General features: G+C 33.5%; 1 protein-coding gene across 1 annotated transcript in view; it reads left to right on the plus strand.

Annotated features, from left to right (window-relative positions):
- LOC143045688 (uncharacterized) overlaps nt 1-21,591 on the plus strand; it is a 26,247-nt gene continuing 4,656 nt past the window's right edge. The window contains exons 1-5 of the mRNA XM_076218378.1: nt 1-204; nt 10,319-10,432; nt 11,438-11,507; nt 13,125-13,257; nt 13,846-13,954. Of these exons, the coding sequence (XP_076074493.1) occupies nt 82-204; nt 10,319-10,432; nt 11,438-11,507; nt 13,125-13,257; nt 13,846-13,954 (549 nt within the window). The 5' untranslated portion in view covers nt 1-81. The remainder of the gene's footprint in view (nt 205-10,318; nt 10,433-11,437; nt 11,508-13,124; nt 13,258-13,845; nt 13,955-21,591) is intronic.

Genomic DNA, 21,591 nt, shown 5'->3' on the forward strand with positions numbered 1-21,591 from the left:
ATACGCTTCGCTCTTCAAAATTGAGATTAAAAAAGCTGATGTCAACACTGGCGGAAAGTTTAAAGAAACAATATAATCTAAATGGATAGTTCCTCATCTTTTCGTTCATTTTCGTCAGAAAACCCATGGAGTGCTACTGGAAGTACGCTGGCTCCACTGACAAATGCGTTGAAAATAGCTGAAAATACAGGCCATATTAGAAAGGTTAGGATTTGAGCACTGAAAACTAGTCTTGTTGCAACTTGCTAAAATTATAAAATATAATATGAGGCAGGCATTACCTGTGAATGGGGACGAAGTTTGTTTAAATTGGTTTTTTTTTGTATTTTTAAAAATATTTGTTAAAAAAAGATACGGAAATACCGTAACGTTTCCGATTTTGGTTCTGTTGTTAGGGATTTTACTTGTGACGTTATTTAAGTTATGACGCAGGGATGATTCCAGGTGTTTTCAAATGGGTCCCTTGAACATCAAATTGGGAATTTTATAAACATAAAATCTAAGACGAAATAACATTATTTTCCTGTAAACACGGAAAATGTATATTATTAAGTTTAACCTGTACACTGATGTTCATTTAAATTGTAACGTTTTGAATAATTCTGGATGGGCTACTGTTATGACATGAATATCATTGAAAATGATGCACTAGTCTATCATCTTAGCTATAGTCACCTAGGCCTATTACAAAAACATATATTTCAGCTAGCATAAACCACTGAAAAAATTATTCATCAGGTATTTTTTCAACAGCAGGTCATCTCTAAAAATTTACCTTGATTCAAATGGATTTCAAATTGGACTGGTCAATTGTCGAATTCAGAAAAGCAATTACAAAAGTATACTTAATTGATAAGATATTTAAAACAATATTGGACTAGTGTTCTTTAAAATTATTTTGAATCATCTTCAAAACTTTTGAAATAGTTCCAAAATGATGACATCGTATTTCATGAATGGTCTATCATCAACATTATTTTCAAAAAACGCTCAAACTTTTGTCCTTTGATGAAATAATTTCTTTTACAAAACAAGTTTTCATCATATTATATAACCGGCTCTGCTGGGCGATCTGCTTTTACGAGATCGGCACCCATTAAACTTTATCCATCAATGTTATATCAAAATTTGAATTTTCTCTCTGCCGAGGTCTGCTTTGACACCCATTTTTATCAACCTGCTCGGCGATCTGCTTTTACAAGATCGAATACTCCTATAACATATTAATCAATTGAATTCGGCTGATAAAATTTTTTGCCACATTTTGACTGACATAATTAAATGGTTGTTAATAAAATGAGATCGTAAACATCTAGCATTCTTATCCGGATTTTAAAACGTTTTGACAACAAACTATGAAAAATTATAGTTGCCTTAATCGGTGACAGACACTTTTCCGGAAATATCGATTTTTATTTTATTTTCCTGAATTGGGAATTCATTTTCATGTACATTTTTTTGGGGCCGCTGTCCGATTTAAGGGCCGCTAAGCGGCCCTAAACTATATAGTGGAATCATCCCTGTGACGTCATGTTCAATGATAACAAAGAAACGCAATGCATCAGGTAGGCCTAACGTTAATTCATACCAAAGACAAAGAATGATTAAAAATGAAATATTGGTATTGTGTTCCTTGAGTTCCTATATTTTACTAGACTAATCAAAGTCTCACGACAACAAGACCGGAAGAAGGAAGTAGAGTTATGTGTTCTGCGCAGATCCGGAAATTAAAAAACACGACAAAAAAAAAAATTGAACGATTTTGAGTTCATTAGTACAATGAAAAATTCGGGAAATTTTCCCAATTTTTTTTTTTTTTTTTTTTTATTGAATTTTCTACTGTAATAGGGGACTTCGTCCCCATATAATTATGTCTGGTTTATCAGATAAAGAACATATATACAATAGCCTTATGTTTTACTGTATTGGACACTTAAACAGAATATAAGATGTGACATTGGCGAATCCACGAGGGGGAGGGGGTTGTAACCCCTTTTTTGCCCGAACAATGCATTTGAATGGGAACATATAGTTGGAACCCCCCTCCCCCCCTTTGTCCTGGGTTGGGTGTCCCCAGGACAAAGGGGGGAGGGGGGTTTTTAAATGGCTGGATCTGCTACTTTTGGTATGATTGCCAATTAATGATCATGATCAGACAACTTTCAACCAAAATTCCACTGATCAGCTGATAGTGGGCACTATACACCTTATCATTATCCCTGGCTGACCAGAGAGAATCTATCCCGCTTGCACTAATGATGTCAAACCACAATAACTTTTCCATTATAATGGCATCAGATATTTTGTATTATGAAGTCAAAATTTTTAAGGGAACCTGTGTGATGTGCAGTAATGGCAAATAGTGATAAGATGTGTTAAATGTACTTTATCGTTGTGTCATATGTTTTGGTATCATCCATACATGTATTTCATCAGTTTCGTTTGCACACACATATATTTTGACGTTTTTTTTTCGGTTTCTATATTTGGAACAACAACAACACTACAACTTGACAAATTTAAAACATATTCAAAGTCACTTTAGAAGACACTAGGACAAATTTAATAAAACTGACCAGTTAAGCCATTTTAATTAAATTTCAAAAATATGCTTCACTAGAATAGTTGTTGAGAAAAAATCTGAAGGGTTACATAAAGTACAGATTTGTTGTTTGCATGTTAGACACCGGATCTTCAAGACATGTGACTGTCATGTGTATTTTTAGTCGTTTTTATTACAAACCAGCCAGTTAAAATTGACAGGGTTCCTATGTAAATAAACTCATCATAGATACCAGGACTAAAATGGTTGTTCAAACTCCATTCCTTCAATATTCTATTAACAATCCTTAATACATTTGTACATTAAGGGACCACATCAAAAGTTCAATGTAGGATAAAAAACTTAATTCACATAGTTTTTTCACTGACTCCCCCACCCCCCTCTTAACATAATTTGAGAAAAATTGATTGACCAATAGGGATATATGTAAAAATCGATTTTGGATAAACAAAACTTGCAGAATTTTAACCCCCCACCCCCAAACTATTCGAATTCAGTTTTTTATCCTACATTTTTTTGTACATGTACATCCATCTTTTGATGTCGTCCCTAACTTGGCCTAAGATGAAAACAGTCTTAGTTTTTTACATTTAGTCACAAATTTTGAAAACTGCATTTTTAATTCAAAAAAGTAATGTCTTTTGTAAAAACCCAGTAGGGAGTACCAATCTGAAAAAAAAATGACAATGTTAAAATTCAGGCATGAAGCATCAACCAAAAACTATTTACAAGATACTTTTAGAACTGAAAAGAATTAAATAACTTTTTTATGATTCAATCAATAACCTGAACCATATGACTTTAGAAAATACTCATTTCCGGATTTTATAGTCATTTCCTGTCTGTGTACTGATCCAGTTTTTATACGACAGCAAAAATAAATAAAAAAATTTGGTTGTATATTGGTATCACGTTGTCGTCAGCTTCATCGTCGTCAGCGTCGTCTGAAGACGGATGGTTTCCGGATAATAACTTTAGTACAAGTTGATAGAAATCAATAAAATTTTAACACAATGTTTATAACCACAAAAGCGAGGTTGGGATTGATTTGGGGGTTATGATCCCAATGGTTTAGAAATTAGGGGCCCAAAACCAGCATTTATCTTGTTTCAGGACAAAAAGTTGTGGATAAGTATATCAATTGCTCTGAAATTATACCACAATGTTCATACCATTAAGTAGAAGGTTGGGATTAATTTTAAGGGTTATGGGCAAACAGTCTAGGATTTAAGGGCCAAAAAGGGTCCAAAAACAAGCATTTTTGTAGTTTCAGGACAATAACTTATGTATTACTATATGGATCTCTCTGACATTGTACCACAAGGTTCCATATAACGAAGGGAAGGCTTGGGGTTAATATCCCTGAACATTTAGGAAAAAGGGCCAAAAAGAAGCATTTTTCTAGTTTACAGACAATAACTTTTGTTCAAGTGTATGGATCTCTCTGAAATTATACCACAAGGTTTTTACTACAAAGGAAAGGTTGGAATTGAGTTTTGGTGTTCTTTGTCCAAGGGAAAGGGGGGTCAATAATGGAGGGGCCCAAATAAGCATTTTTGTAGTTTTCAGTCAATAACTTGTGTTTAAAAGTTTCCATACCATGAAGGGATGGTTAGTATTGACTTTGGGGTAATGACTCAAACTGTTTTAGAATTAGGGGCAAAAAAGGGGAAAAATTAGGTTTTTCTGGCCAATGGACAATTAAGACAATTTGAAAACAGAAAAAAAGGGAGGTAATTCAAAAACATTTAACATACAATGTTGAGTATGTTTAAAGGAGTAAGTTCGGTAAGGGCCATATTTGGCCCCAATTATAAAGTTCATGGTTAGAAGACAATAATTGTTTTAAGTTGCCTTAAAGACATGTGAGAAAGTTAAACAGAGCTGTTTTTGTCAAAATTTAATTCTAACACGTTGATTTTTACATCCCAAAAAGGTCAAGATAAGGGATTTTGGTGAAATTTGACAAAATCAGCTGGATTTTAACCAAATAAAGGACCAGAAAACATAGAGCGCAGGCGTCGACAAGCTTAATATTCAAATAAGACATGTTAAATGTCTTCACAAACATTATTTTAAAAGATCTTTGTTGTCGACGTATGCGCTCTATGTTTCCTGTCAAATAATCTTTGGAAATTTACCCATTTTCATTGATTTTTTCGTGAAAAATCAATATGAGTACAACTTGTGACGTCATAATGAAACGCAAAAACGTAAAATTTTCAACAAAATGGCTTATATCCTATATAGTCAATGTATTAGCTATGATTTATCGTGATATTGGTCAATAAATCCGAATTTAAAATCTACGCTAAAAAAGGGGGCCATTTTAGGACCTTATGGAACATACTCCTTTACCTCCCTTGCACTGCTTGTAAATTATGTATAAAGAAATGTCAGGTTTTGGACTAATTGCAAAAAAAGGGGGGTAGTAGTTTTCATATTTTTATTCCTCCAAATTTCTCAAATTTCCAAATTTTTGAAAAGTTTAAGAAGAAATCTTTAATTGCACAATATTGTGCAATAGGTTTGTAAGATCTTGATATTTTTTTTTGTGTCAGAAACTCATATTATGTCAAAAATTTGATCAAAATCCAAATTCAGAGTTGTATCAAGCTTGAATGTTGTGTCCATACTTGCCCCAAAAAAAAAATCGTAGAAAGCCTTGACAAAAAAATCAGACAGAGCATGCTTTTGAAATTTTAGTACACAAATGGAGAAAAACTCAACAGTGAAAACCTTAAGCAGTGAAAATTGTTATTAGTACGAAAACACATCACACGAGGATAATACATACTTTCCTTATGATACTTTATGATGTTTTCCGGTACAGGATACTCACAGTCGCTCTTCACCAGACTCATAGTATTAATATCTCTATAATTTCTGTTGTTGCATCTGGTTATTTCAGCTTAATAATCAGAATTATAGATTTCTTTGTATTCCCAGTACATTATTTAGACTTATTTAATCTATTTTTAAACGCATTTATACATGTAGAAGAGGCTTTTGTTACTTTATCTGGTAGCTGACTTCATGTATTCCGTAATTTGGCAATTCTGACTGCAAAGCTATTTTTCCTCAGACTGGTTTTAAATCGTTGTTGAATGATTTTATAAAATTGAGAATGGAAATGGGGAATGTGTCAAAGAGACAACAACCTGACCATGGAACAAACTAAAGCAGAAGGTCACCAACAGGTCTTCAATGCAGCGAGAAATTCCCACACCCAGAGGCGTCCTTCAGCTGGGCCCAAACAAATATATATACTAGTTCAGTGATAATGAATGCCATGCTTTTAAGAAAGCTTTTGATGTTGTTGATCATGAAATTCTATGTAAAAAACTTCTAATTTATGGCTTCCATGAAGACACTGTTGATTTTTTAAAATCATATTTGAGTGAAAGAACACAGCAAGTCCATATAAATAATCAGTTTTTTGATAAAAAGTTTATAAATTTTGGTGTTCCACAGGGCTCAATACTTGGTCCCATTTTGTTTGTTTTGTTCATAAATGACCTTCCAATACACATCAAAAACTGCCATACAGACTTGTATGCTGATGACACAACTATGCATACATCAGGAAAGACTATTGGTGATATGCAATTAAAAGTACAAGATGATCTCCAATGTGTTGAAAAATGGTGTCATGAAAATAGCATGTTCATAAATTCGGATAAGACGAAATGTATGGTTATAGGTACAAGACAAAGGCTGCGTTTAAATCAAGCAGATCCAGTTCTAACTATTGAGAATAATATTCTTCAAAAATCATCAATTGAAAAATTTTTAGGTATTAGAATTGACTCTAATCTGTCCTGGAAAGGCCATATTAATTACTTATGTTCATCAATTTCATCTAGAATTTTTTTACTCTCTAAAATCAAGAAATTTCTAAATATTGATCTAAGAAAATTATTTTATAATGGTTATATTCTCCCACTGATAGATTATTGTTGTATTATTTGGAGTGGTTGTGCCAAAAATGAGCTAGTCAGAATAATAAAATTGCAGAAAAGGGCTGCAAGACTTATTTTAGATGCTGATCCACTTTCATCATCAGCTCCACTGTTTAAACAGCTTGGATGGATGACAGTAGAGAACAGAATCTCATACCACAAATCAGTTTTGATGCATAAATGCCTTAAGAATGAAGCCCCTGTATATCTCACTGAAAAGTTTAAAGAAATGCCAGAAATAAACCAATATTGTTTGAGAAATGCCTCTTTCAAAAATTTACAAGTTCCAAAAGCCAAAACAGAGCTTTATAAGAAATCTTATATATACAGATATATTCAGGATCTATTTTATGGAATAACTTACCAATATCCCTGAAAAAATCAACCTCAAGTACAAGCTCATTCAAAAAAGATTTAAAAAATTACTTGATGGAACATTAAGAAGCTGTGCATTTTTTATATGCATAATAATTTTCACACACTTACTCAAACTTATGATATTGTTGATGCCAATACTATACATGTCATATATGAATTTGTAACTTTTACCTGTTTTGAAAATTGTATATTTCATAACAATTTTTTATTTCATTATTCATGTATGTGTGTCTGTTTGATATTTTGTAATTGTTTGTTATATTTCATTGTATTTCATGAGGGCCTCAGGGAAGATTAGCTTGTGTAACCCTCTTTGAATAAAGAATTATTAGCTCACCTGACCTGAAAGGTCAAGTGAGCTTTTCTCATCACTTGGCGTCCGGCTTCCGGCGTCTGTAAACTTTTACAAAAATCTTCTCCTCTGAAACTACTGGGCCAAATTTAACCAAACTTGGCCACAATCATCCTTGGGGTATCTAGTTTAAAAAATGTGTCCGATGACCTGGTCATCCAACCAAGATGGCCGCCATGGCTAAAAATAGAACACACGGGTGAAATGTATATTTTGGCTTATATCTTTGAAACCAAAGCATTTAGAGCAAATCTGACGTGAGTAAAATTGTTTATCAGGTCAAGATCTATCTGCCCTGAAATTTTCAGACGAATCGGACAACCTGTTGTTGGGTTGCTGCCCCTGAATTGGTTATTTTAAGGAAATTTGGCAGTTTTTGGTTATTATCTTGAATACTATTATAGATAGAGATAAACTGTAAACAGCAATAATGTTCAGCAAAGTAAGATCTACAAATAAGTGAACATGATCAAATTGTTAGAGGACCCCTTAAGGAGTTATTGCGCTTTATAGTCAATATTGAACAACTTTTCATCATTTTTGTGACTTTGTGTACAAAAATCTTCTTTTCTAAAACTATGGGCCAAATTTAACCAAACTTGGCCACAATCATTACTAGGGTATCTATTTAAAAAAAGTGTCTAATGACCCAGCCTACCAACCAAGATGGCCAACATCGGTAAATACAGTAACAGGTGAGCGACACAGGCTCTTGAGAGCCTCTAGTTATTATATTATTATTATATTATACTAAACTTGAAATTGTACACAAGAAACTAAAATTAAAAATAATACAAGACTAACAAAGGCCAGAGGCTCCTGACTTGGGATAGGCGCAAAAATGCGGCGGGGTTACACATGTTTGTGAGATCTCAACCCTCTCCTATACCTCTAGCCAATGTAGAAAAGTAAACCCATAACAATACGTACATTAAAATTCAGTTCAAGAGAAGTCCGAGTCTGATGTCGGAAGATGTAACCAAAGAAAATAAACAAAATGACAATACAACTGTAATACATAAATAACAACAGACTACTAGCAGTTAACTGACATGCCAGCTCCAGACTTCAATTAAACTGATTGAAAGATTATGTCTTCATAATATGAATATCAGACACAATCCTTCCCGTTAGGGGTTTAGTATCATACCATCATAACATATAACATCATACCATCATAACATATAACAAGAACATAACCTGTGTCATGCCAACAACTGTTTTTTAAATAAATGTGTTTTGTTCCGATGCAAAGACCCTATAACATGTATAAGTGAATCAATATTAACGCCAAAATATGCAATCTTTAATGACCTGACAACAGTATCGTAACTATATACCTTCTTTTAATAAGTCTATTTAAAGGTTTTGTTAGCTTCTGAGGTGAATACTGACATTTTTGTGCTTTATAAAGAATATTTCCATAAAAAATTGGATGTGAAATACCTGAACGTATAAGAAGTCTGCATGTTGAGCCATATTTACGAATGATGTCCTCTTACTGACGATAAGGGCAGGGGTCATTGTTAGTATTAGCTTTATTTAAAGTAAGTTCAACAGGATAAATTTCTTGAGTATACATACTGAAGTCGTCATTATTGAGAGCCAAAATATCATCCAGATATCTAAAAGTATTACATTTATTAAATTTGTGTATATGATGTTGTTTCGATGGGTCTTTGCTGATTTTTGTCATAAATTGTAACTCATAGCAATACAAAAACAGGTCCGCAATTAGTGGTGCACATTTGAATTCCGATAACCTGACGATATACAGAATCTTTTAAGCGAACAAAAATGTTATCTAGTAAATATTCAAGGGCAGAAATAGTATCAAAGCATGTCCAATTGACATAGTTTTTTTGTTTATTGCTACTAAAAAATTACCTAAAAGAGTTTGAACATATACATTCACATTCTGACTTTTTAAATGCCCATTTAATTAGGTGTGTGAATTTTTCCTGAATGAGAATCTGAGGCAATGTGGTATATAGGGTAGAAAAATCAAAACTTTGAACAGATTCAAAATCACTGATATAAACTTGGAATTTATCAAGTTCTTCCAACGAGTTCTTGACACTCCAAAAGTAATTAATTCCACTATTTTCGAAGGCCTTATTTGAACAATTTATTAACAGGTTTTTGATTGTATGGTCAACCAAATGTACTGGTAAGAAGAATAGACAATTTAGTAGTGGAGCAATGGCTTGAAGACAAAATGAATCTATATTTGTACTGTGTTTTGTGTAACTTCGGAAGCCAATACATAGTTGGGACTTTCATTGTATTTTGTTCTGCTTGTAAAGCGGTAGCTAAAAGTTTATGTTTTTTACAGATGTCGTTATCTGAAAATGGAGTCAGTTTGAATGTTGGTGAATTGGTGATTTCTTTTTATAACTATTAACTCTTGTGCTGTGCCTATTTTCAATGTTTAAAACTAGTTAAAGATATTTATGTTCTAGTTTCTGGATTGTATTTTCCGTTTAATATCTTATAGACCTCAATCATGTACCCTCAAACCATTCTATATGAAAATGTTGGTAGCCTTAGTTTTTTCAATCTTTCCAGGTAACTTAATTGAATCCAGGTATCTGGCATGTCACCCTTTTTTATACATTTGATTTTGTCAATAAATTTCTTTTATTTATTTTTACTACTCATGAAGTCCTCCTTGAAACATTCACTCAACTCATCGAAGTTGTGCTCTTAATGTTCTTGTTCTTTTTATATTATAAATATGAAAAATTAAAAACATTTAAAGTTAAATAATAAATGTTAAGTTCATCATATTTATGTATAAAATTTTAAAACCTTTTAAAGCAAACTCACACAGAAACTCGAATGAGACAGTCTACAGAATAGTTGATGTATTTTTGTACTAAAGGAGAAGAGAATCCAAATGAAGTAGAACTTAGCAATTATCATTCAGAGTGCAGCATTCTGCACCCATACTGCACATATGCTTAGTATTAAAAGGCAACTATATGTCTTATGTAAATCAATAGATCTTATAAAACAAGTTTATTATTGTATAATAATGACACTTTTTTCTATGTATTTCAGAGAATAGGTTTTGATGTGCATCAACTTCAAGATGACTACCATCACAAGCTGCCATCTTTAAAACTTATATCACAACTCAAGTCATTGTCTAAAATGAGAAAAGAACACCACAAGGTATTTAACTGTATTTACTTAACTTCATAGGAATAAATCATTCAACATATTTACTGTTTAAAAAGGTTACAATGAACTGAATAGAAAAGAGGAGTGCTAATTTATCTTCAAATTAACTTAAATCTGATTTTGGTCTTGGTTTACATTAAGAAGTATAAAGACTCCGGTACATATATATAAAAGGCTATTATTTGAACTCGGGATTTTTTTCTTATTTTTGGAATTTGCATAATTTCTTGTGCTTGAAATTTTAATTAAATTCCATGTTCATTCTGTACTTAAATGTTCTGTGCTGTGCAAAGAAGATAGTACATTTTCAATAGAATGTACTGTGCCGCGCATAACACTATCTATACAGAATACATTGTATGGAAAGTGTTATGAACTGCTCAAACATTATAATACCAAATTGACATGGAATTTATCAAAAATTTCAAGCACAAGAAATTATGCAAATTCCATAATAAAAAATAATTCCAAGATCAAATAAAAGACTGTTATTATGCTCTTTTTATATTAGACAGTTTTACAGTGCCTCAAACTACAGAAGATATTTTGTACTTAAATTAAGTATGGTTTGAAGTATCATCAGACACAAGTCAGTTGTCAGTCTTTATATTTTTTATCTTTTAACAGGACTAAGGAGAAGATCTCACACACTTAATTTCCAAGGGCTTGTATAACATTTCAGGCATTAATTATTACTGTTTGTATATTTTCTAGCAAAATTTTTAAATAGGTTAAATTTGTGTATCGACTTGGAAATAAAATTGGTTAAAAGTGCATAATTAATTTATCATGTGAACAGGTGGCTATTTATTCTTGAAACTTATTTACATTAATAAAAATAGATATGTAACAATTTGGCTATTGAGGAAATTCAAATCTTTTAAGGGACAATTTCTGCCACAAAATAGGAGATGGTCAGCAACTGTGAAAGTTACCAGAAATAATAATTATAATATTAATGCAATTAAAAAACATGGACCTTATATTTATTTTCAGATAAATTTAGAAGTTCAAGCAAGAATGCAAGACAAAGAAACAAGTGATTTAACACATTTAAAAGTTTTAGGTAATATATATCGAAAGTTTGTATTTTGTTTATATTATTATGAGCACATCCATTTCTTCTTACCCAACAGTGCTGTGTAAGTGGTTACTCTATTTTTCATCAGTCATTTTCAACATCTTAGCACACCATACCATATAAAAAAGAAGATGTGTAACTGATGATATAGTTGGAATTCTTGATGTCCTATTATCTATAATCATTAGCATGAGTTAAAATGTATGTACAACAGCACTATCTCTAACTAACCAAGACATTAACACACATAAACTAAAAATAAGCATCATACAATCCTAAAGTAGCTTAGACTCTTGATAGACAAGACATTGACACACATAAACTAAAAAAAAACATCATGCAATCATACAACAGCTTAAGCTCTAAATAGCTAAGACATAAACACACATAAACAAAAAAATAAACATCATACAATTATAAAGTAGCTCAGACTCTTGATAGACAAGACATTGACACACATAGACTAAAAAAACATCATACAATCATATAGCAGCTTAAGCTCTAAATAGCCAAGAAATTAATACACATAAACTAAAAAATAAACATCATACAATTATAAAGTAGCTCAGACTTTTGATAGACAAGACATTGACACACATAAACTAAAAATAAACATCATTCAATCATACCACAGCTCAAGCTCTAAATAACCAAGAAATTTACACTCATGAAATAAAAAATAAACACAATCATACAGCTGCTCAAACACAAGCTCTTGATAGCCAAGACATTAAAACATGTAAACTAAAAAATAAACTTCATACAATCATACAGACGCTCAAGCTCTAAATAGCTAAGACATAAACACACATAAACTAATAAAATAAAACATCACACAACTATACAGCAGCTCAAGCTCTCAATAGCCAAGACATTAACACACATAAGCTTAAAAGATACTGTAGAAACATTAATTTTCGTGGTGTTAAAATTTCCTGGTTTTGTCCCTATATAAGATTTCATGGGGATTTAACTTCTTGGTTTACAGTAAAAGGAAGTGACATTATATGTAGGTTTAATTTTCGTGGGTGGTTTAATTTTCGAGGATGAACTCTTTCCACCAAATAAAAGAAACTAAATCCTCCAGGAAACATTCTGCTTTTACAGTAAACCTTTTACAATCATTCAGCAGCTCAAGCTCCAAATAGCCAAGACATTAACAAACAAAAGCTAAAAAGATAAACATCATACAATTGTACAGCAGCTCTAGCTCTAAATAGCCAAGACATTAACAAACAAAAGCTAAAAAGATAAACATCATACAATCATAAAGTAGCTTAGACTCTTGTGCAAATAGTCATCTTAATCAAATATAATGATGGCCTCAGCCCTAAGATTTGTGCTATTGAATATTAATCCCAGCATTAGTAGAAAATTCATTTTGATTGATTCCACAAACCCTTTGGAAAGTGCACTTATTTTAAAGATAATTATCTATTGAATTCATTTAATGCACACATGATCTGATAATTGTATCTTATAAAATTGTATTTGTGCTGATTGAAACCAAGATGGCTGGATTAAAAATTGATAGTCTCTTATGCTTTTTTCATACTTTTGTGATTTATAATAGGAAAAATCAGAACATTATTTTTTATTTAGGTGAGAAGATAGATAAAGTTCAAAGTTTAAATTCACATATGCAGTCAATCATTGACAGTAAGGCACAGCTACTGACCAGATTACAGCAACCATATGTTGGAGAATTCATTAAATTAGAAGCACAGTATCACAGGTATGTCATAATTAGATTGACTCTTTTTTAAATGCAAGCACTCTGGCTATTTCATGACAGCCTGTTTTTAATAGAGGAAGAAATGATGAAAACAATCAACTATAAAGAGGAAGTCAAAATTAAAGACGGGCATGCTCATTAGAGATTGGTACTCAACAGTTTTTTTTTCATTGTGATTAAATTGTTAGTTACAACAATTAGAAGGATCCTTGTTTATAGCTGAAATGATGATTTCCTGGGAAAATTAGATGACCTCTGACCATGTGATACAGGTGACTGTTGAAAAGAGTTCAATTATATAAAGAAAAAATTGCAGATGTTCAGAAAATGACCCTAAAGGGAGGTGACTGCTAAACGAGGTGAACGATAAGGCAGGTTTGACTGTGAGTGTACACTGATCTTCAACAGTTCAATAAACCATTTAAAAATGTGAACTTTATCATGCTTTACAACCAGTATCAAATATGTTATTCTATTCAGGAAGATAAACAATTGGATGTAATTTCAAACCACTGGCAAATGATTATGAATTGATTACAAATCATATAAGTCACAGGTTTTAACAATACATTGTATTTTTCATTTCAGATATGCAAGTGAATTTCTTCCCGAGATAGCCCCATTATTAGCAGATCTTAGTACACATTTAGACAATATATCATGGATGAAGTTTCTGAACTTACCAGATTCAAAAATGGTATGAATAAGTCTTCAAAAGAAGCATGCATTTATATTTCATGCCACATAATACTCTGATCAAAACTATTTAAAAATTGTAAATACCTTTATTCCTGTAAAATTTGAGACATGAATTTATTAGTTATTGTTTTTATATTGTACTTTAAAAACAAATTGTTAAGTATAAGCTAGTGAAACAAAATTGTTTTAAATTAAGATTACCAAATTCCAACACATAAGTTAGGGTTTTTTTTATTATGAGAGAGGTTTTACTCATTGTTGAAGGTTGTATGGAGATCTATGTTGTTAATTTTTTTGTCATTTTGTTTCTTGTGGAGAGTTGGCAATCATACCCCATTTTCTTGTTTTTATCAATTTAAGACTTTTTTTCAAAGAAATAAGTAAGCATAATAAAACTACAAATGGAAATACATGTATACTTGTCTTGTGAATAACATGTCTTCATTTTCAAATGAATGAAGATAATTGTTACATACCTCTATTTGGTATTTCTGGTTACCGGAAATGTAGGACATAATTTAGCCTGTTTATTGTATTTTACGGGACTGTATACCTTTTTTATGCTTGTCGGCGGCGAACAGTTAGTGTCGTCTGTCACCCATGTGTTGTGTTAGATGGCAGTAAAATAAAATTTGGAAAACGAAAAGCGTGACTTCAATCCCATAGTCCCCCCAGACAACAAAAAGGATTGAGGCCCACGACATGGTGGAGGACTTAAAAGGCTCTTATTAGCGTAAATATTGCTTTTATTTGTGATATAATTTTTGGTGAACATTATTTTTGCGAACACGTGGAAGTGGACAATTTTGTCAGCGACAAGTCAGCTACATATTTTGATTAGTATCTCATAATTATTTGGTGATAAAGTATCGCCAGTGCATGTCTCAACAACTCAGCAATCCGATATTATCCGTTTTCGTTTATTTAGGAAGGAAAAATGATGCATGCATAGACAGGGTGATAATAGTATCGCCAGTATTATAATATTGCATTCCAAATTAAATAAATGTGCAGTAAACAGTTTTGAATACGTGTGTAGACATATAATATTTTCGATGTTCCAATTAATACTTGTTTGGTGATATTTGTATCGCCAATGAGTTTCAAGTAGTGCCTATTGTATCCATTCTATTAACATGAACACAAAGTTTTGTACCGGTAAATGGTGATTATGTCAGATGAAAATTCCGAGCCTTCTATAGAATACAACGAATATCAAAGCGATTCAGAAACGGACAGTAACATACAAAGTTTATCTTCTAGATCATTATTAAGTGACGGATTCCTTGAGGATAACGAAATTGTAGGACTAACAGAGTTTGATTTACAAAATGTAGGTGATGTTAATTCTCCAGACAACACTGCAAATTTTGAACCAGAAATAAATGTGTTATTAGCCGAGGCAAGTCCAATTACATCTACCCCACAACCGTTAAATGTAACAGAAATCCCCACAGAATCGGTTGATCTACCTATTAAGATTCAGACTACTTCAATAATGAGCAAATTAGTCAGGTGTCGTGAATTTTCAGGATACCCCCAAGATAATGCGAAAGGATTTTTCAGTGAATTTGAATCTTACGCACTTCTCCATGAATTGCCAGAAACAGACAAAAGACGCATTGCAGCATTTCATTTACATCTAAAGGGGCCTGCGTTAACTTGGTACAATTCTTTGAGTGACGAGTCTAAAAGTTCGTGGATAACAATTTGTGTTTTGTTCAAGGAAAAATATATAAATTTTAGTTGGCAAAGCGCAACAGTTATAATGGAAAGTGAAATTTTCCAAAACATGGTATTATCTCCGGGTCAGTCGTTAGAAGATTATTTCAGTCAGCTGTCGGAAAAAGCTCAAATATTAAGAAAGCATGACCACGAGTTAGTAGCAAAATTTATAAGTGGGTTGCCCGAAAAAATGTCGTTTTTTGTACGTGCTGGTCAACCAGTCGATGCACACCATGCCTTAACTTCTGCAAAAATGGCGGAAGCCTGTGGGTATAGACAACACGGAGACTCTATAAATGCTCTTAAACATGAAAATAAACATGCACCTCGGCAGTTGCCAGGAAAATCAAACAGTACTGATTCCAACCAGAGCGAGGTTATCCGTGATTTAAAAAATCAGGTTGCTATTCTTACCGACTTAGTTCAGGGTAAACGCAAGGAGCATGTTCAGAGTGAACCATCACGTTCTGATGTTCATGACATTAGGGATCAAATCGGACAGTTAAGCGGTCTGATAACTAGTATGGCAGTCAGGGAAGTACCCCACAAAGAACCACAAAGACCTGAAAATACAAGCACGAATAATGCAAATACGTCTCGTTTTGACTCAGCTGAATGTAGGAGATGCAAAGGTCTCGGTCATTTTTAAAGAGTTTGTAACTGGAACGGGTATGGTCAATTTCAACCGTCTGATCAATGCCAACTGTGTAATCAGAATGGCCACATTGCTCAATCTTGTACCAAACTGGAGTTTTATGCACAGGGAAACAGAACCAACCCGGGTGTGGGGCACAATCGTCCGGGTTAACTTCGTCTATTGGTGCCGATTTTGATAAAAATTCAACTAAAGATAAATTTTTGTACATAACTGTTTTATTTGGTGATCTAAGAATAGCTGCATTAGTTGATACAGGGAGCTCTATCAATGTCATTTCTAAATCTTTGTATGATTCGATATCCGATCGTCATAAACTTTATTTTGAACAACTAAGTGAATCGGAAATTCGATTAGCCAACAACGATAAAATCAGAATTAACGGAATATCCAAACTTCAAGCCACAATTCATCAGAAAAATGAAATTATTGAAACATATATCATTCCCAAAACATCTCATCCTTTGATTCTCGGTACTGAATATTTACGAGAAAATAAAATTGTTTTAGATTTTAGTGATTTTAGTTGTAATCAGAAGACTGTGCCAGTTAAAACAGTTAAGAGGATAGAACTTGAACCGAATACAGAATACTTGACTTTTGGGAAGTTACCAAATTACGTTACAGTCGGATTGCAAGGGATATGCGTAAACAGCAAATTTTCAGTTAACCACAAGTTTTTAGTTGCCAAATCTTTAGTTGTCGTTCCTGTCAATCGCAAAGTTCCGATTAAATTATTGAATGCTAGTAATGTGAAAATAACGATTCCAAAAGGCAAAAATATTGCTGAATTTTCAACATTATCGAATGAGTACACTTATGTTGCAATGTCTGAAAAACCCGAGATACCCGAAGTGCAGAATATTCAGTTGGTTGCTAATGAAAATGGACTGCGGACCGATAATTCCGAACAGCAATGTGACATTAAAGACAGTCCCGACAGGCAAGAAATTTTGACCAAGATTAAGACAGATTTTGATTTATCCGATCATTTAACACACGATCAAAAATCAGATTTAGCTGAATGTTTGTTGGATAATCTTGATTTATTTGTGACGAAAGAAAATCCAAACCTTGGATATACTCATTTAGTGGAGCATAAAATACATCTGAAGCCGAATGCTGTTGGTAAACATCATAAGCCGTACAGGTTACCCCCTTACAAACGTGAGGTTTTGCGTGAGCAACTGGATAACTTGCTTGAACAAGGAATAGTTGTGCCAGTTAGTGAACAAGAGGAGCTACCCATTACAAGTCCGATAGTATTAGTCACAAAGCGAAATGAAGCGTCGAATAGTAAGACTTCAACTCAAAGTTATAGGTTTGTTTGTGATTTTAGACATTTAAACGCGCAAACAGAAGATTTTAAATATGTTATACCAAACTTACAGGAACTGACGGAATCCTTTGCTGAAATAGTACCAAATTATATAACTTCGATAGATTTATCTTCCGGATTTTTTCAGATGGGCATATCCGCCGAATCTTCAAGATATACCGCTTTCAACACATGTTTTGGAACGTACAAGTTTTTAAGGCTGCCAATGGGGTTAAAGACGGCACCTAACACATTTCAGCTTCTAATGGACAAGGTACTGCGTGGTCTAAAATTCAGAACTTGTTTGTGCTATTTAGATGACGTATTGATCTGCTCTGAAACCTTTGAAAAGCATTTAGACGATATAAAAGAAATCTTTAAACGATTTCGAGATGCAGGACTAAAACTTGGACAGAAAAAATGCCATTTTGCAAGTGAGACGTGTATTTTTCTTGGACACGAGATTTCTAAACATGGGATAAGACCCCCAAAAGATCGAGTGAAGGCTATTGTCGACTTTCCAGCACCACAGAATATAAAACAACTTCGTCGCACAATTGGATTATTTAACTGGTTTAAAAAGTTTATACCAAATTTCAGTGCTATAATTAGTCCACTCACTAAACTTCTGAAGAAAAATCAAAAATTTGAATGGAAAATTGAACAATCTACAGCATTTCAAAATCTTAAAACTCATCTTGTAAATACCGATAATCTCAGTTTCCCCCGTTTCGATTTACCGTTTATATTGGCTGTGGATACTTCATCAAAAGGAATAGGGTACATGCTTTATCAGAAGGACCCAACAAAGGAAAAACCAAATATCATTCGTTTCGGATCAAAGTCTTTATCACGATGGCAGCAGTCGTATGGTCCTACGAAATTAGAGTTGTTGGGAATGGTCACTAGTATTCTTGACTGTGCGGACTATTTAAGGGGTACACAATTTATCGTGGAGTGCGACCACCAAGCACTCCAACCATTGTTTATGAAGCAATTCAAAGGAGCTATTTATGAGCGTTGGCTTGCCATTCTCCAGCAATTTACATTTGAAATTCAATATAAGCCTGCAGAACAAATGAAAGTCGCTGATGCGCTCTCAAGATGTGAAAATCCCCAAAACATTCCGATCGAAAGCCCTGCAGAAGATGATCCGTTTTTCCCCTTGGTAACAGAAAATACAGGAGAAATACGTTTACCCGGTGGAGTGAAATTTGTTGATTTATTTGAATCGAATGATAATACCGACGTTGTTGTACAGGCTATAGACATAGTAGCTGACAAGCACATCGATTTATACAGTGTAGAAACTGACGAGCATGACTCGCTAAATGATCCATATGATGCCGATACGGACGAGTCAGACTCTTATGTACATAATCGCAAAAAGAAATTTGGCAGAAATAATCAGAACGTTGAACAACTTGCTAATACTTTGCGCGATTTTCAAGTTGGTGCAAATACCTCTAACATCAAAAAGTTACAACGGAAAGATAGCGATTTAAAGAAAATCATTGCATATTTAGAAGATGATGTTTTGCCAGATTCACAAAAAGAATCTCGCCGTATTTTATTGGAGTCGTGTGATTTCATTTTAGTTGACGATGTGTTATATCACCGTAGAAAGGCAAAATCAGAAAGGACAAAGAACATGAGTGAATTTCAACTTGTTATTCCTAAGCAATTGATTTCGCAAATTTTAAAAATTACTCATGACTCCCCATTAGGTGGACATAGTGGAATTCAGAATACTTTAGACTCTGTTAGAGAGCGTTATTATTTTGCGCGAATGGGTAAAATAATCAGTGAATACGTGCAATCTTGTCATGAGTGCCAGTCACGTAAAGTTAGCAATTTAAAAACGAAAGCAAAAATAGTAGCATATCCTACTCCTAGTGAACCATTTCAAGTATGGCAAATGGACATTTTTGGACCACTTGTTTCATCAAATAATGCCAATACATACGTTTTTACAGCAGTTGATGCTTTCAGTAATTTCTTGTTTGCTGTGCCATTAAGAAATAACGATGCAATATCAGTTTCTCAGGCAATTTTCAATTTTTTCTGTAATTTTGGTGTGTGTAGCACGGTTATTTCAGACCAAGGATCAGAATTTATTGCCAAATGTACAATGGAAGTTTGCAAAATGTTGAATGTAGAGCAAGAATTTACACCTAGTATGATGCATCACTGTTTGGGTCGCTGTGAACGTACACATCGTACCTTAGCGGAGCGTTTAACGCCTTATGTTTTAGACAATAAACAATGGGAAGAAATGCTTCCTGGAATAGTATTCTCAATCAATAGTTGTGTAAATTCAGGATCAAAATACTCTGCTTTTGAAATTGTCTACGGAAAAAGGCCAAATTTTCCGTTATCGCCTTCTTACATAGTTGATTTTAAAGATATTCCGAAAGATGTAAAAACCTATGTTGAGAATTTGAATGCCCGTTTGAACATTATTCGAGAGCATGTAAAATTGAATACCCTTGTTGCTCAACGGAAAATGGTAGAAACCAAAAATAAAAATGCACATGAACTAGATTTGACCGTAGGCGACAATGTTTATTTATCCAGAGAGCCCGTTGGACAAGGCAGGAAATTTCAGCATATTTATGATGGACCGTTTACTGTAACATGTCTTCCGAGTGCTTATCTAGTTATTTTAAGAGATCCAACAGGAAAGAGAAATTTTCGCCGTCCCGTGCACATCAATAGATTAAAGCTTGCACATATACGGGTGCCCTTACCAGCACCTTATTTTAACCAACAAACCGACGAAAGTGAAAATACTAGCAGTAAGTCGGATAATAGTTCTAGCTCCGTTGACAGGGACACCTCGGAGAATTCTAAGTCTATTTCTACAAATGTTACGACAGAAAGTGACGCCCCGGATACAGATGTGGTTTCTCAACATGATACTACAAATTTAAATAGACCAAGAAGGAATATTCAGAAGCCTGTGCGGTACCGTGATGATAACTATATAGACCCCGATAAAATAGTGGATTCATGCGAAAACAATCAATTGAAAGTAAAACGTATTCTTGCCAAGCGAAAAGACGGTGCAAATTTCGTTTACTTGATTCAGAAAGTAGGAGAACCAGCACAGAATGCAATTTGGCTCCCTTTATCAAAATTACCACCCAAAGCACAAACCTTGCTACTTTCAAGACCACCGCCGTTGATTCAGTAGTTATATTTTTAGTAAAATTTCGCATGGTGATGATTGCATCGCCAAACGATTAGCTCAAGTCAAATATGTCATATATTGAAAAGTTATTCCAATGAAACAATCAGAGTGCCGTAGATGAAATTTCAGAAATCGGTTTAATTCCTTGTTTTGGTGATGATTGCATCGCTAAACAGAAAATGCGTGCGTTGTAAAGTGATGATTGCATCGCTTAACTGAAATTATACACTTCGTTTAAAAATAGCATTGATTGGATGTCTTACAAAATTTAGTTGCGACCTTTTTAAAGTGATGATTGCATCGCTCAATTTATTTACACTTCGTTAAGCAATACCTATGGTTGGACTTTTGAGGAAGATAAATATATATGTATATTGTTGTTTTGGTGATGATTGCATCGCTAAACTAACATAACATTCGATTGCGGGATTTACACAGTTTATATGAACTATGCAGAAGGACATAATCTTCTTGATTTGTGACCTTTTTTTTGGTGATGATTGCATCGCTCAATTTATTTACACTCCGTTAAGGGCATCCGATACAGTTTCAAGGGAGTTAACTCTTGGCGCGACGTTAAGCGTTTGAATTCCCGCAAAACGTCACATTTTGCGGGACGTAATGCGTGTCATTTTCCGTAATAAGAAACGTAATGTGGAATTTCCATGCTCCAATTTCTGTTTCTCCCGCGTGCTAATTTCTACGCCATTAATATTAGTCAGTGCATTTGATTCTACCAGGATA

The sequence above is a fragment of the Mytilus galloprovincialis genome, chromosome 9 (genome assembly GCF_965363235.1).
Source record: "Mytilus galloprovincialis chromosome 9, xbMytGall1.hap1.1, whole genome shotgun sequence".
Lineage (NCBI taxonomy): Eukaryota > Metazoa > Mollusca > Bivalvia > Mytilida > Mytilidae > Mytilus > Mytilus galloprovincialis.